Genomic DNA, 16,497 nt, shown 5'->3' with positions numbered 1-16,497 from the left:
ACAGCCATCAGCTCACAAGGCTGCCTAGGCTCATCCAGACTTTCCTTACCAAGCACCTTGCCACTCCCAACAGATCCCCTGCCCTGCCTGTGTCTCCCCCCACTCAGCTGGGGTCTCAGCTCCCACTGTGCTCAGCGCTGCCCTTGCTGTCCCAGTGGGGTTAGGCAGCGAGCTCGCTGCTTTCCTCACTGCATCAGAGCCAGTGTGAGCCCCCTCTCTGGTGTGCAAGGGGGGCGGGGAGCCCCAGGGGTCTGGTTACAGGCAGGCAGGTAGCCTGAGCCTAGCAGCTCCTCCCCCCTGCCAGCCAGGTCATCTGCATTTTCACTGACCATTTCCCTCTCCGCCGATTGGTTCCCTGGATTCAAATTCAAACCCTCGGCAGTTACAGGAGCAGGGCCTGGATCCTGTCCCAAAGAGACACAGTGACCCCACAACAGGGTCTCGCAGCTGGTATCCTGGAGCACCCCAACGGCCAGCCAGCCCGATCCCTCCTGTGTCTGCACAAGGATCTGGGCCATAGGCAGGGCGAGGGGCTTCATCCCTGGGACCCTCACCCAGCTCACACAGCCCCTCAGCATCTGAGGCTGCACCACCCAGGGCCTGACAACAGTTCTCTCTGTCCCAGGATCTCGCCACCCCAGGAATGTCTCCCCATTGACCATCACCTTCCGCTCCCACTGGGGGTCCGAGGGGCCTGGCCCCAGGAAACTCCACACAGACATATAGGTTGGGGTCAGGAGTGGGAGCCTGTCCACCTCCCCACCCATCTGGCTGACGGAGTCTATGGCCTTGGGACCCAGCAAGGGAGCTGGACACCGGGGCTTTTCTGCAGGATCCCCCGGTTCAAATCGCCAGCCTGCTCAAAGGCAGTGAGGTGGGCATCCACATCCCCCCCTCCTTAACCAGGGGCAGCAATTTAGTCTCGAGGTTCCCTGCGGAACTGGCCCCCCGGGGTCTATCCCCACTCACCCCAGGGAGGTCCCCTAGGCCTCTCCGCTCCCCCATCGCCAGTTCATGCTGCTGCTGCTTCTGCAGCTCTTTCTCGGGCTCTCGCTGTCTCTCACAGTCCTCTTGCTCTCTCGGCCTCAGCTCCAATCCCGTCTATCTCCGATCCCCCGATGGGGAACCCGATCGTGAAGACCCTCGTCTGGTCGGGGACAGGAGTCTTGGGGATGCCTGGCTACTACTCCAGCTGCTCCCAGATCCTGCGATAGCCCCATTTGGGGTCAGGAATCTGTTCCTTAGAACGGTCATCCTCCTCCAGCTGCACGGTAACTGTGCCTTGGTGAACTTTCCAATGCTCGACCCTCTCTTTCTGCACAGGGTTACAATGTCCTTCTTAAGGAGACAGTGACAGGCCAACACTCCGCTCTTCCCAAATTGTTGTGGACTCACAGCCCTGTGTGCTCTCAGCTCCCCACGGTTTCCAGGGAGAACCCCTAGTGTGCCAGCCCTTCTCAAGGTCACCACCTCTTTGCCAGGGTCCAGCTGCAGACTCCTCCGCCCCTTGGACTGTTCGCTGCAATCCCCAGGGGAATCCTGTTATTGCAAAAGTCCTTCTCTCTCCCAGGGCCAACCGCAGGCTCCTCCGCCCCTGAGACTGCTCACCGCAGTCCCCAGGGGGACCCCATTACTGCAGTGTCATTCTCGCTGGTCACACACTCCCAGGGTTTAACCGCCCCCTGAAACCATCTCTTTTTGAATCTTCAGCACGCCTGGTCCCCGTCAATCCCCCTTCGTTTTACTGCTGCCCAGTCACTTACTGCAGGAAGCGCCATCCACGGTGTGCAGTAGATCCCACCGCTGTCACCAGTTGTCACGGAGTCCCTGGGCGATGCTCTGGAACTGCTCCCCATGAAGCCAGGCAGGACTCTGGGGAAGTCTCCTTTCTGCGAGCAACCTGTCTCCAGGACACACAGCTCACACAGCTTCCACCTTCCTGGGTCTGACCTCGGAGCATTCAGTATCCTCTGCCCCTCCGTGCGCTTCCCCCAGCGAGTCCGCTCAGGTGGGCTCCTGGGGAAGCCAGAGGGTCCTGCACCCCAACTTCGCAGTCAGACGGGACTCTCAGCCAGCCAGTAAAACAGAAGGTTTATTAGATGACAGGAACATGGTCTAAAACAGAGCTTGCAGGTGCAGAGAACAGGACCCCTCAGCTGGGTCCATTTTGGGGGGCAGTGAGCCAGACAATCATGTCTGCACTTCACTCCATGTCCCAGCCAGCCCCAAACTGAAACTCTTTCCAGCCCCTTCTCCTCTGGGCTTTCCCCTTTCCCTGGCCAGGAGGTCACCTGATTCCTTTGTTCTCCAACCCTTTAGCTCCCACCTTGCAGGGGGGAAGGGCCCAGGCCATCAGTTGCCAGGAAACAGGGTGTCGGCCATTCTCTGTGTCCAGACCCCTGCACACACCTGCTCTCTAGGGCTCTGCAATGATCATACACCCTTACCCCGCCCCCTAGATACTTAAGAACTGCATAGGGGAAACTGGTTTCAGAGTAACAGCCGTGTTAGTCTGTATTCGCAAAAAGAAAAGGAGGACTTGTGGCACCTTAGAGACTAACCAATTTATTTGAGCATGAGCTTTCGTGAGCTACAGCTCACTTCATCGGATGCATACTGTGGAAGCTGCAGAAGACATTATATACACACAGAGACCATGAAACAATACCTCCTCCCACCCCACTCTCCTGCTGGTAATAGCTTATCTAAAGTGATCATCAAGTTGGGCCATTTCCAGCACAAATCCAGGTTTTCTCATCCCCCCACCCCCCTCCAAAAACCACACACACAAACTCAGTCTCCTGCTGGTAATAGCTTATCCAAAGTGACCACTCTCCTACTGAGGCACCCCCCCACTATTCAGAGGAAACATTAAGAACAGACCCACTTCGTCACACCGGGTTGGGAGACAATGCAGATAGCTGCAGGTGGAATCTGGGGTGGTCCCCATAATTGGAAAAAAGGGACTTTGACCCATAGATGTATGTTCTGCATTGTTGCAGGCAAATTCTGCCTAAAGGAAAAGTGAGGACTCCCAGCAGCACAGGGCCTCCTGCCAACACCAGGCATGAGCTGAGACCCCCAGTCAGAGATTGTGTGCTCCAGAAGGCCACGGAGGCAGACTACATGGCTGGGACATCTCTTTAGTGGAGCCTTTTACCCAGGGGTGAAAGTAACTTACAGGACTTACCAGTACTCTGGAGTCCTGAGCAGGGGGTGTGGCCTCAACCAGAAGAGGCGGGGCCTTTAAATACCCAGGCCCTTTAAATCAAGATTTAAAGGCCCCAGGGCTCTGGCTGCGGCTGGGAGCCCCAGGGCCTTTAAATCACCCCTAGAGCTACCAGCTGCAGAGACAGCTGGGAGCCCTGGGGCAATTTAAAGGGCCCCAGGCTCTGGCTGCCACTACCGCAGCGGAGCTCCGGGCCCTTTAAATCACCACCGGAGCCCTGCCACCGCTACCCTGGGGCTCCAGCAGCGGGGCTCGGGGGGCTGCGGCGGCAGCGGGGAGCCCCGGGGGCTGGGGCCACTGTGGGGAGCCCCAGGGGCGCTTAAAGCCCCCCCCCCGCCCCCAATCCCCGCTGCCAGAGCCCCAGGGTAGCGGTGGCAGGCCTCCAGCCAAGCTTTAAAGGGCCCGGGGCTCCCCGCAGTGGTCGGGGAAGCCGGTCCGGTCTGGTATGCTCTTGCCGGTATGCCGTACTGGACTGAACCGGCTTACTTTCACCTCTGCTTTTACCTCCAGTTAAATGATTCCCAGTTAACTTGAAGCCAGTTAACTGTGTCAAGGCCAGTCTGGATGCTGCCCAAACATTTGTTCCAAGCTACAAACATGTAGCTTGCTCATAGGCGCCAACTCCGTGGGTGCTCCGGGGCTGGAGCACCCAGGGGAAAAATTGGTGGGTGCTCTGCACCCACCAGCAGCTCCCTTCCCCCCGCCACTGCTCACCTCTGCCTCCGCCTCTTCCCCTGAGTGCACCGCGTGCCCGCTTTTTCCCCCTAGCTCCCAGCGCTTGCACCGCGAAACACCTGTTTTGCGCGGCAAGCGCTGGGAGGGAGGGGAGAGGAGGGGGAATGTGGCGCACTCGGGGAAGAGGTGGGGCTGGGGCGCAGATTTGGGGAAGGGGTCCAATAGGGGCAGGGAGGGGGCAGAGTTGGGGTAGGGACTTTGGGGAAGGGGTTGGAATGGGGGCGGGGCAGGGACGGGGAAAGGGTGGAGTCAGGGCGGGGCCAGGGGGGCGCGAGCTCCCACCAGTGCTGGGGAAAGTTGGCACCTATGCTTGTGCTGGATGGATCCCCACAGAGAACCACAAACATTCCTTAGCTGGAAGAAATATCTGGGGTGTGCGCACAGACTTGCCTTCACCAAGGTGCAAACTGCTTTGAGTTAATTGGGAATCAATTAAATCTGTTAAAATCTCAAGCGTCCATAAGGACATCCCAGTCCTGCTCTGCCCTGCTTTCACTTAGGGCATGTCTACACTACAAACTTATGTCGGTCCACGTGCAGCCACCACAGTAATTACTGGTTTTTCATGTCTACACTACCCTCCTGTCAGTGGTGTGTGCCCTCACCAGGAGCTTCCACTGACTGAAGAGGGGCAGTGTGGGGGCTGAGAGTCTGAGCTCTCAGCTTGGCACAGAGCTCCCCCCTGGGAGCCCAGCTACAACCGGGACTCTCAGCTCCCCAGCTCCCTGCTGGGAGCTCAGCTATCGCCAGGGCTCTCAGCTCCGCACGGAGCTCCCCCCCAGGAGCTGGGCTGCTGCCCCCCATGGAGCTTGGCTCCCTACTCCTCACGGGGCTCCCAAATCCCTGCTGTGAGTCCGGCTGCTGCCAGCTTGGAGCGTGGAGCCTCGGGGCAGCCAGGCTCCTAGCAGGGAGTGGGGAGCCCGGGTGGCAGCCTAGCTTGGAGCCAGGAGCCTGGGGGCAGCAGGGCTCCCAGCAGAGAGCCTGGGCAACAGCCCAGCTCAGAGCGGGGATCCCTGGCTGGGAGAAGGGAGCCAGAAACCCAGGGGACAGCCGATTTCTGTCTGGAACGCCCGCCCCAGGGTGACAGCCTAAGTTGTGAGTGCGGCGCGGGGTTCACAGCAGGGAGCCAACCAGCCTTTCTTGTCAAGTGACTTACAGCCAACAGCGGATGTAAGTGACGGCACTGTCTGCTCGGACACTGCGTCACCCTAACTACGCCGACGTAAGTCCATGCCTCTCCTGGAGAGGCAGTTATCATGTTGGTGTAGCAGGGAACTTGCATGGGGGGGAGCAAGGCTGGAATGTGGACACGGACATAATTAGGTCGATGGAAGCTGCCTTACGTCGAGCGAACTTTGTACTATAGACCAGACTTTAGCCCCGCTTTGTTCCCCTCCTCCCCACCTGCTCTTCCATGTGTAACTTACATCCACTACACACCTGGCTTCTGAACTTGGCCCGGGGCTCTATATAAGAGCGGACTTGGGAATTATTTGCCATGTAACCTATTAGTCCTCTGTTTGTGCGTCTCAACCTCCACCAGCTGGGACCTGCCTCCCCGTTTGCATTACGGAGTGACAGGGAGGTTGTGACCCCATGACGCCTGTGTGAGACTCCGCTGGGGGTCACAACCCAGGGAGAGATCACCTAGGTAATAAACACTGGCCACTGAATCATGCTAAATGGTCATTCCAGGGTGGCCCAATGGTCTGGGTGGCAGCTTATCATGGAAGAGACATGAGTGGAATTCCCTGCTTTGCCACAGACTCCTGGTGTGACCTTGGGTCAGTGCTTTAGTCTCCCTGTGCTGTAGTTCCCCGTTGCCCTGCCCGGTGGGGGGAGGGGTGGATATATTACAGATTGACAGGTTTCAGAGTAGCAGCCGTGTTAGTCTGTATTCGCAAAAAGAAAAGGAGGACTTGTGGCACCTTAGAGACTAACCAATTTATTTGAGCATAAGCTTTCGTGAGCTACAGCTCACTTCATCGGATGCACACTGATTGACAGGTGCTCTGATTCTCCAGCCGTGGAGGCTGTCTCACACTTCAGCTAGATTCAGACAAGGCCATTTCAGCTCCAGCCATGCTCCCGAACCATTTATTGCTATGTAATTCTTTGGCAACGGGCTGCATCTTACTCTTTATGTTCAATAACAACTTGAGAAATTCCCCCACCCAGCCCCATCCCTTGTTGAATCTGTTTGCTTCTCCATGAGCAACGTGAGTGCCAGCGTGGCGCCGTGGTGAGCCTGGAGCTGTGGGAAACAAGTCCCTGGATTTGGGAGAGAGAGAGACATCAAGGCGTCAAGTTTCACTCCTGACTAGTGTGGGGTGACCCACCCTTTGGGGCCCGATGGAGATGCCTTAAAGAGATCAGGGTGTGGTCAGCCTTTTCTGAACATCTGGCCCTTCAAAGGGGCTTCAATTGGGCACCTAAAAGTTGAGGTATTTGTTAACATGCAGGCCCTGGCTTCTTTGTATGAGCCACAGCACCTGCTACCAGTCTGCACCACGGCTCTCATCTCACTTCCCTGCCACCACACCTGGACAGACGGCCCCTCTACACTAAAGCCAACCACCATATGGAGGGAGGCAGCTGCAACATCGGTTCAAACCCAATTCCTGTTTGTGCGGGTCAAATGCTCCCTCCAGGTCTGCGAGACATGCTCAACCCTCGGGCCATCTGAGGAGTCAGCGCTTTCCAGGGAACCGGTTACAGGGCAGCCAACAGCACGGAATGGTAGCCGTGGCTCAGCAGTGGTGATCTGCCATTTGCCACCTTCATGAGCCAGGCTAACCCCGGGGACCAATGTTTCCATCAGACGCAAAGCTTCTGTGGCCAACTCCCTGTATGCTGCTCCCTCTCGTCATGCATCAGTGTTGCAAACCCTCTCTTTTTCCTCTCTGGCTTGACTTAGCAGGCAAACTTTGACATCATTCTCCACCAGTGGTGCCTACGACGAAAGCCGCAGTATAGAGAGGACTTGGGCATTTCTATCACGGTGTCCTCTAGCCATGCTCAAGGTGGAGTTAGACAGCACAGAGCGCAAAGTGCCCCTGCGCCATCTACACGGCAGCTTCCACTGTTGCTCCAGTTGGTGGAGAATTACAGCTACAAAGTTGGCTGGAGCAGACAGCCCAGTCCTCCCACATCTACAGATTTCCCTTTGAAAAGCACTTCAGCTTCTAGACACCAAACAGCTCTGTGTGATGGGGGAGGATCAGGGCAGCCCTTGCTGCTTAGCCTGCCCAGAAACCATTCAGCCCCAGCACATGGCCTGGGCAGCATGAGAGACGTGGCCAACGAGTCTCCCAGCAGGCGGGAGGGAGGACACATGACATCCAAGGGGTTCCCTGATCCCATGAATCATGAGACTTTAAATTTGACACATTTAGAGTTGGGTTCGCTTGCTGTTTATTGCATTTATTGGCATTGGAGCCTGTAGGGGACACATTTACAAGCTCAGCTGCGACCAGGAGAGCTAGAGACCAGCTTTTTTGGTTAATGCAAGCTGACAAGGTGCATTTATATGGTGATTCCAGGGCTCGGGGCTTTAAAGAAAACATGTCGTAAGATATGTGACCAAACCACACGAGTTGGCAGCACTGAAAACAGGAGCAGAGAACGTCTTCTAAAAGGGCAGGGAGACGCGGGTCAAAGGGAGATACATGTCTCCGGGTGCCCTAGCCCTAGGCTGGAGCCAGCAAAAGAACAGACAAGGCAGCCCAAGGGCCTGGTCATGAGCTCTAAGGTGCTGGGTGACAATGGTGGCAGGCATTTTAGAACCAGGGTTAGATCAATGGGCAATGGCTCATAGACACATATTGCAGGTGCACGGCTCCGTCATCCATCGGCTCGCTCAGGAGAGGAACCGCAACACAACCAGCTCTAGGAAGAGTCTGAGGGCAGATTGCTGTTGGCACTCTCAGCTCCTCTGGCTCCGCAGGCCTGGCCCTGCATTCGCATGCACCAGCGCTGGGGTGGGATGGAAAGTGTCCCTGTAGGTGGCTCCCTCGTACGCGGGGTCCAAAGCCCCTTGTCCCACTCGCTCCGTGGCCCGATGCTCCTTTCCTCTTTGGTCCCCAGGTGAGGCCAGGCCGAGCAGGGATGTTCCAGCTACAGCAGCTTTGTGTTAAACGTTCAGGGGTTGGAACATCCCTGCCGCAAAGCTGCCAGCCCAGTCACAGCAGTCTCCAGGGAGCACCCTCCAGCGGCTCGTCTCTGCAGGGGCTGCGGCGTACCAGCTGTGCGTCCTGACTCAGGCATGCGTTGAGGCCAACGCGCCCCAGGCCAGGTTACATCACGCTCTCTCTCTCTGACAACCCTTGTGAGAAAATCTCTTGCTGAGGCAGGCGTGAATGTGCCGCAAGTCTCCGTTGCTGCTGCAGAGCTGGCCCTCGGGTCTCTCTTCTGGTGGGGAGCTCGGGGAGCAACACACAGCCGCACCCTCAGGGCGACACAAATGCAGCCTGTTCATGGCAGGAGAAGTCACCACCTTCCCCGGATTCCCCGTGCCAGAAAGATTTCCTGAGCTTGTCCCCCGGCTCCGGTAGAGAAAATCCACTCCTCTGCACTCCCCTTCCTCTGCCTTTGCTCTCATTCTTCCCTGGGAGAGCAAGGCAAAGCTCCCGCTGCCGGGCACCTTGGAAGATGCTTCGTAGGGTGCTGGCTTCCTCTGGGCCCTGGGGAGATGGCAGGCACAACGCAACACAGAAGCCGGGATTGTGGGGCACAAGCAGACAGGCAGCGTGACAACAGAGACCACATGCCGAGGCAGCGCTGAGGGCACGGAGAGAAGGAGGAAATGGCCACGGTCCCTTCCTGATCATAGGCAGAATCCTATTTACCTGAGGCAGGAGAGAGCCGAGGCGTCCGTCACTAACGCAGCCAACAGGTCGGCTGAGTGGCCCTCCATGCAGCCACCCAGAATGCCTGGGCTAGACCCTTTTCCACACGTCTGTGTGCCCAGCTCACGGGACAGGGAACATGCTGGATGGGCAGCTGTCACAGCATGCAAAGGGCCCTCTGTACCCTGCAGATCTGCTCTCACGGTGCTTTCACAGCCTCTCTGCTGATCTGCACTGCCCATGGCCAGGGGTGCCAGAACAGGGGCGCCAGGGGCCATGGCCCCCCGTCTTTTACTGGCTGTAAGGGCGAGCAATGAGGGGAGGGGTGGAAATGAGCGAGAAGGGGGTGTGGATTCCAGGAGAAGGGGTGGTGCAAGGGCGGGGCCTCCGGGAGAAAGGGTGGTGCAGGGCGGTGCTTTGGGGGCAGCACGGCATTGGGGGTGGGGCCACGGTTCAGGCACCTGTGGCCCCCCACTTTTAGGGCGTTTCCACTGACCTTGCCCATCGCCTAGGAGCAACGCCAGAGTGATCTGCAGGCTGGGATTTCCCTACCGGAGCATGGACTGCTCACCTCCCCCAGACAGCCCCCTTCGTGAGCTGGGAGCTGCCTTGGCTCTGGCTAAGCTTATTCCGCCCTCCATGCTTCCCTGGAAAGGATCTCTACTCACATGATTCGCTGTACAGCAGCCACATGACCTTGACGCAGTTATCCAGCAGGGCTTTGGGGGGCACGGCCTTCTGGCTGCTCCCCGCGTCGCCAGCGAGAACCTGCTCTACCACGTCCTGAACATTTGCGTCCACGTTCCCCTGCAGAAACAACACACGTGCAGGGGAGTGACTGGCTTGGTCCCAAGACACCTTCCCCCGCCCGCTGCCTGGCGCGCAAACCCCCTCCCTTGCGGGCCTGAACTGCACAGCTCCCAGACCTAGAGCGGGATTTAAAGGTGGGATGTTGGATGGAGTCACCCAGCTCCATCTTGTTAGCACCTCCCCCAGCTCTAGGCAAGGCAGGGCGATGGCACTTTACCACGCGCTAAACCGAGCTGAAGCCTAGACTCGAGTGTACGGTGTTAACCCGAGTCCGCACTGGTGCTAAGTGGGGTCTCCAAACCACTCAGGACGCGGCTACATGTGAAAGTTTTTCCCGGAATGAGGCAGGGTGATTGCTCCTGCAGGGCGACTTCATGTGCAGGCCCGTAGGCTGGCTCGACCGAGCTAACGCCGCTGAGAACAGCGCTGGCGGGCTAGATCCCACCCCCGGGACGACTCCGTCCACTCCCCTCCACGCCATGACGGCATCAGGCCCCGTGCCGTTCTGCTCTGTCGAATGGCGTCCTCCAAATGGCGTGACCTCACAAGCCCTGTGTGGGCGAGGTCACGCCGTGTGGAGACCCCATTTCGTTTCTGTACGTTGCCTACAGGGGCGCCGCCCAGCTACGCGCGTGACTGCAAAGGTCAGACCGTCCGAGCCAAGCAGCTGTCTACACACAAGTTGTACTGTCACAAGCAACACAGTACAACCCCCGGTGCGGCTGTAGGTACAACGGTGTCTACACCAGATAGATTATTCCTGTTTGGAGAGGGGCCAGACTGGGACAAGGTACCTACCCCATGGGTTACACTGGTATACCGACACCAGTCAGACATCGCCCCCCTGGCCACACACACAACCGGCACAGTTATACTGAGACAAACGCTGTGTAGACCAGGCCCTAATCTAGTCCCAGCCTGAAAGAGCAACAGAGAACCACCAATGCTCCAGCCGTGAACCGACGCTTTCAGACAGACTTTGGGGTCTTGACTACACAAACCAGCAGCATTGCTTCAGCTCTCCACCCAGGTTCCTTGTCCTTCCAAAGTCACCTCACGCTCAGTCGGACATCCGCAGAGACATTTAGAAACCACCCAAACAACAGGCCTGGAGCTTTCATCACAATCCTCAGCTGCTAAAACAAACACCCACACAGACAGACTGGCCAGAATAGCAGAACTTCAGATCAGGCTGACCAAATTTTTCCACCACATTTGAAGTTGGAGGGAGGGGAAAGTGATTCTTAGCTTGTTTCAGCTCCTTGTTTTCAGCTTCTTTTTGTTCACATCTACATGTTTGCTAGCTTTGCTCAGGTGTAGAGCATTTTTCTACCACTTTAGAAGCGACTGGATACATGATTCCTGAATTACAATTCTGAGTGTTCCCTCACTTCCCATCTGCTTCCCACACACAGATGTAAGGACAATAATACCCCTTCAGTTTAGGGCTAAGAGCTGCCACGCCAGTTCTCATCCAAGGCCTCCTACAGAACCAGAAAACACCAGATTTTCATATCAATTTCATATCACCAGATATGAGATTCATGATACTAAGACAAGAAAACCCCCTCAGGAACCCAAGTACCCTCCTGAAGGGGTGCAATTTCTCTATAGACACATAATAAAGGGAACATGTCAGCTGATAGGTCTTGCCTTAGAAGTCATCTTAAAAGTGACGCTAACCTCCGTGACTGTGGAGCCCCTGGGCCTGTTGGAGTTTTCTAGTTTAGGCATTTGGGTGAGCTCACATCCTAGTTTCCCCTGGCCTAACTTCGGTCTCTGTTCCTAACCTAGACAATCCTGAAGAGAGGGAACCATGAATCCACCACTGGATGGTAGAGTCTGAAACAGACCAGGACTGTGTAGTAGGAAAACAGCAGCTAAATGGTGCCCAGCAAGAGGGTGTGGGGGAGAATTCTCCCCTGCCACACAGGAAACGCAAGAGGAAAGCCCGGGGCAGCTGAAGGCACTCACCCACACTGCAATTTAGCCAGGTTCCTTGCTTCTGAAATGGGCTGTGGGATCTTTAATCAGCACCTCCACTTCCCCTCTCCCAATGGCCAGCACCCGGCCCCTGAGCATAGGCTATGGCACTGTTTCAAGACTGACTGAAAGGGGAGGCTGCCAGCTGGCTGGTCCCAAAAGGGGATCTGTCAGGAGCGGTGACACCAATCACTGGTGCTAGTAGGACTTGTGGGTGAAGCACCGTTTCTCTTTGAAAGTCAGTTATGGTGGAGGGTCAGTGACAGCAAAGGCAGGCCCCTGAACAACAGGCATTACCCGAATGCAAAGACAATGCTTGTATCTTCGTCAGTCAGGTCCACCAGGGGCCTGCAGCAGGATTGTACAGAGACAGGACACTAAAAAAATGTCATTTTCAGCAGCTGAGAATCAAACTGAGCCTCCGATGTCGCAGGGGACAGTATCACCACAGAAGAACCAACGCTGCAGCCGTGAAGAGTTTCTTTCACTTGCGGTTTGATGTTTTGCTCACATGAGTCACCGCCATCTATAAATGTCAAAGATGACCTGCCAAAACCCCCAAACAAGACGGGCTTTCTGCCCTTCTTTGGTTCTGGCTGATGGATAAAGGAGAGCTGGCAATGAACATTTTCCTTTTAAAAAGTGGTTTTTTTCCTTTCTTCTTTACATTAAAAATTCAGTGGCGCTCACTGAAAACCGGAGCACAGTTTGGGCAGAAATTTTCATGACAATTACATGAATTGTTTGTTTGTTTTTTAATTGGGTCAAAATTTCAATGAACATGTGTCAGAATTTTATCATCTCTTTAGCTGGTCAGACAACAGGGCAAAATATTCACTATAACTTTCACCAGGAAGGTCACCCTTTTATGTCCATGTTTGAAACGTCGATGAAAAATGTCACTGAAATTGCATATTTTAAATGATTTTGACCAGCTGCGTGTGACCCCCAAGGTCATGCCAAGGCCCCCACAACTCACATGAACGCTGACAGATACTTAACTGGGGTCAGTCTGGGTCACCTGCGTGTTAGTATTGTTAAAAGAGGTATTCAAATGTGCTTAGTGTTTAGACTTTATTGAATGCTTGTGAATTGATGTCTGCATTAATCTCCCGTATAGCATCTGTAGCCCATATTATAAGGTAATATCTGAGCAGTTGCATTGTGAGCCTCTGTGACTGCGTAAATCACCAGACAGGAGAGAGACATTAACTAGCGTGAAAACATGTCCTGTTGGAGACCGCGTATGTCCTGCACCACATGGAAGGTCCATCCCAAACTATAGTGGAACATCAAAGAGGACAAAAAGACTTTGTTGATTGCTCTCCCCTCTCAACGCAATGAAGAGGAGACTTGCAAGTGAATTCCTCCTAACCTTTGAGTTTGCAATTTCAAGGGGAGTAAAAGAGGGCGAGGCAAACAAGGAGGAACTGGGGACAAGGATTACTAAGCAGAAGCAAAAGATCCCCAGTGCTTGGCTTGGGTTAGCCCTGAAGGACAGATACAGCTTGCTTATCATATAGACCTTTTATTACTTTTTGAAACTTAAGTTTGGAACACATTTGTGTGCATATAGGTTTACCTGCTTTCACCTGTAAATAATTTATTTCTTTTTTCCTGTATAATAAATCTCTAGATAGTTTATTATAGGATTGGCTACAAGCATTGTCTTTGGTGTGAGATCTAAAGAGCAACTGACCTGGCAAAGTAACCTGAATATTGCTGTGATCTTTGGTGTAAGGGACCATCTATCACAAAGATAAATTTACCTGGGTGGCAAGACAGATCGGTGTACCCAAGGGGACGGTCTGTGACTCTAGGGGTACGGTGTTAGAATGCCTGAGGAGTTTACACTAGCTCACTCAAGCAGTGGGGCGAACAGCCAGCCCCGTGAATCATTCAGTGCCCAACCCCTTCAGAGTAGGGCTGGAAGAGCTGCCCGTTCTTATTGGAGGCCTTCACAGGACACCCCAGCTGACATTCCTAGCACTCCCATGGTACGAACACAAGAAATGAACAAACCATAGTGACCGACCCACCCCTGGCATTCCTGGAGAGAGCGGCGAGGGAGAGCATGAGACACCCTGTCTGCACTTACAGATCACCTCTAAGGGGATGGCCCAGGCCGGCTTTTCTGGCCATCAATGGCACTGGGCTTCAGGCACTAGCTGTAGGGTTTGCAGGTCCCCTCTCCCATCTCGGTGAGGTGCCCTCCACCCATCACTGGGTGACAGAACCAGGCCAGGTGGGGAAGTCAGCACAGACACAACCCAGAGGGTGCGTTGGTGGTCCAGTGGCTAAATTTGTACCTCCCATACCCGAGACACGCGTTTGATTTGCCCTCCATTCGTCCCTGGAGTTGCCCCTGGCCACTCCGGACTGGAAGCGTCCTCCTGTCTGCTCGGTGGGGGCTGATGGCGGGGTGTCCCCCCCCCGGTGTACCGATTTCCCCTAAGCTGGGGTGACGGGACGGGGGAATCTGTGTGCGCTGCTGCCTCTCTGGGGCTGGAGCTGCTGGCGGCTGCTTGTGTCTGAACAAGCCAAGTTCAGGCTCCTGACCCTGAGTGCTTTCTTAAAGAGACAGCGCACTCACTCACTCGGGCGCACACACACTCCCCCCCAACACACACACACACACACACCAGGGCTCCCTGCATCCAGGTCACTTCCCCACCTGGGCTGGGCTGAGACATCAGGAGCTGCTGCTCTCCTGCCCTCCCCTTACGCAGCCGGCCAGCAGGGAAAGTGACCTGGATGCAGGGAGCCCTGAGATCTCCTTGCTCCCCCCTCACAGGCTCAGCCCCCTAAGGCTGCCGGGGGCGGAGGAGCAGCAGTCCAGTGGGGGAGCGAGAGCAGTGCCAGCTGCTTTGTGCATCCAGGTCAGTTTCCCCATGTGGGTGCAGGAGGGAGGTGCAGGGGTTGCGGTGAAGGGGGCACAGAGCAGGGGTTAGGGGCACAAGGGGGGCAGGTGTTGGGGGGCAGGGGTTGGGGTGCAGGGGGCACAGTGCAGGGGTTAGGGACACGGGAGGGGGCAGGTGTTGGGGTGCAGGAGGGGGGCAGAGGTTGAGAGTGAAGGGGGGCATTGGAGCAAAGGGGACACAAGGGGGTCAGGGGCATCAAAATGCGAGTTCGCCCAGGGTGCCATTTTCCCTAAGGCCAGCCCCATTCCTGACCAATGCAGAAATTAGCCCTGGGTCGCACACAGAGCCCTGCAGGATGGGAATGTCGATTAAAACCTCAACCTCTCCCATAAAAGCCATTTAAAAAAAAAAAAAAAGATAAGCTAAGCTGCAAAGTTTGTCTAAGTACTAGGAGAGAATTTTTCTACCACAGTAGAAGTGAATTGGGTACAGCATTCCTGAATGATGATATCCTGATTAGAGAGGCATCCTCCACACTTCTCATCTGTATAGACACACACCCAAAGGAGTTAAGGACAATAACAGACTTGTCTAAATCAGGGTGCACAGCTCCCAACAGCTGAGGGTTTCTACTAAAATGATCAGCAGTGAGATTAGCACTGTCTCTTCATTGTCATCACTGGGCTTCAGAGTTAACGCTGCATTGTGATGACTAGGCACAGTTCACACCGCTGAGAAGTGTAGGAGGGCCTGTCGCTATGCCACGACTGATGCCCCCAACTGCTTAACTGCCATGCAGGAGGATCTCAAAGTTACAAACCACCTCACCCAGCACTAATACGCAGCCACCTCTGGAGTGGACTGCAGCTGCTAGCTAACAGCAGCACCAGCAATGCCACAAGGAAAACAGAAAACACCTAAACCCACGGACTCTGCAGGAGGAATTCCTGGGCTGCAAGAGGCACTCGCCCACACTGGAATTTAGCCACGACACTGAGGTCTCCACAGCTATGCTAGCGAAACAGGCTGTGGGATCTTTAATGAGCACAATTGGTCAGCACCCCCATTGCCCCTCTCCCAACACCTGCCCCTGAGCATTAGGCGGTGGCACTGGCTCAAGGCTAACTCAAAGGGAGGCTGCCAGATGGTCCTGCCTCGCCCTGGCCGGTCCTCGGTACAGACCAGCTCCAGTCCTCCCCATACTGTCCACCTGAGAGGATCACAGCTCACGGGGCTACAGCTGCCAGGTGGCGACCCCAAGGTGCTAACAGGACAAATGGGTGAGGCACCGTTTCTCTTTGCAAGTCAGCTCTTCTGGACTCCGGTCAGTGACAACCAAGGCGGGTCCCTGAACAAAGGGCGTTTCTCAAATGCAAAGACAATGCTTGAGTCTTTGTCAGTCAGCTCCATTGTGGTCCTGCAGCGAGGTTGTACAGAGAGACAGGACGTTAATAAAAAGCCTCTTTTATCAGCTGTGAATTAAACCCAGGCCTGCCAAGTATCAGATCAAGAATTCTACTGCTGAGCCACCATCTTGGACCTCACCTGGCGCTCACTGACACGACTGAGGAGTATATTCTTCTCTTGCCTGTGGGAGAACCAGCATCTCCCACACCGGAGACAGGGCTCACTCCCCAGCCAACGCGGAGAAATCGGATTTCTGTACAGCTTGGAAGCTCTTTGCGGCAGGGACTGTTTTTTATTTTCAGTTTAATCCAGTGCCCAGTCCTGATCTGGGCCACTCTTTCCATATAAATAATAGCAACAGCACCATGTTTGGATCTAGACCAGGGACAGCAACTGGGGGGCATTTTTGCAAGGGGATTTGGTCAGGAATAATTCCCTGGGATTTTTAATGACAAATGCTCAGAGTTTTCATTTAGCTGAAGGCCACAGAGCCAGAGCAGCATGCTGCTGTATTAATATGATGGGGTACCTACTCAGCCCGCCATGCCAGTGATCACAGAACCTGGGTTCCCTTCGGGGCTAAAATAGCCCAAAGCTCTGAGCAAGCCTAGGCTCCCAGCCCATG

General features: G+C 55.2%; 1 protein-coding gene across 3 annotated transcripts in view; it reads right to left on the bottom strand.

The window, feature by feature from the left end:
- IL34 (interleukin 34) overlaps positions 1-16,497 on the bottom strand; it is a 52,634-nt gene that overhangs the window by 11,649 nt on the left and 24,488 nt on the right. For 2 of the 3 annotated variants that reach the window (XM_037877792.2, XM_043526379.1), the window contains exons 6-7: positions 9,480-9,618; positions 7,355-8,811 (exon numbers count right to left, since the gene is read on the bottom strand). In XM_037877792.2, coding sequence (XP_037733720.1) covers positions 8,804-8,811; positions 9,480-9,618 — 147 coding nt within the window. In that variant the 3' untranslated portion in view covers positions 7,355-8,803. Of the gene's footprint in view, positions 1-7,354; positions 8,812-9,479; positions 9,619-16,497 lie in introns of those variants that run through there. The other variant, XM_037877790.2, reaches the window with a different exon arrangement.

This window comes from Chelonia mydas, chromosome 12 (assembly GCF_015237465.2).
Source record: "Chelonia mydas isolate rCheMyd1 chromosome 12, rCheMyd1.pri.v2, whole genome shotgun sequence".
NCBI classification, from domain to species: domain Eukaryota; kingdom Metazoa; phylum Chordata; order Testudines; family Cheloniidae; genus Chelonia; species Chelonia mydas.
The sequence above is the reverse complement of the archived record's forward strand: the minus strand, read 5'-3'. Positions and strand labels throughout refer to the sequence as shown.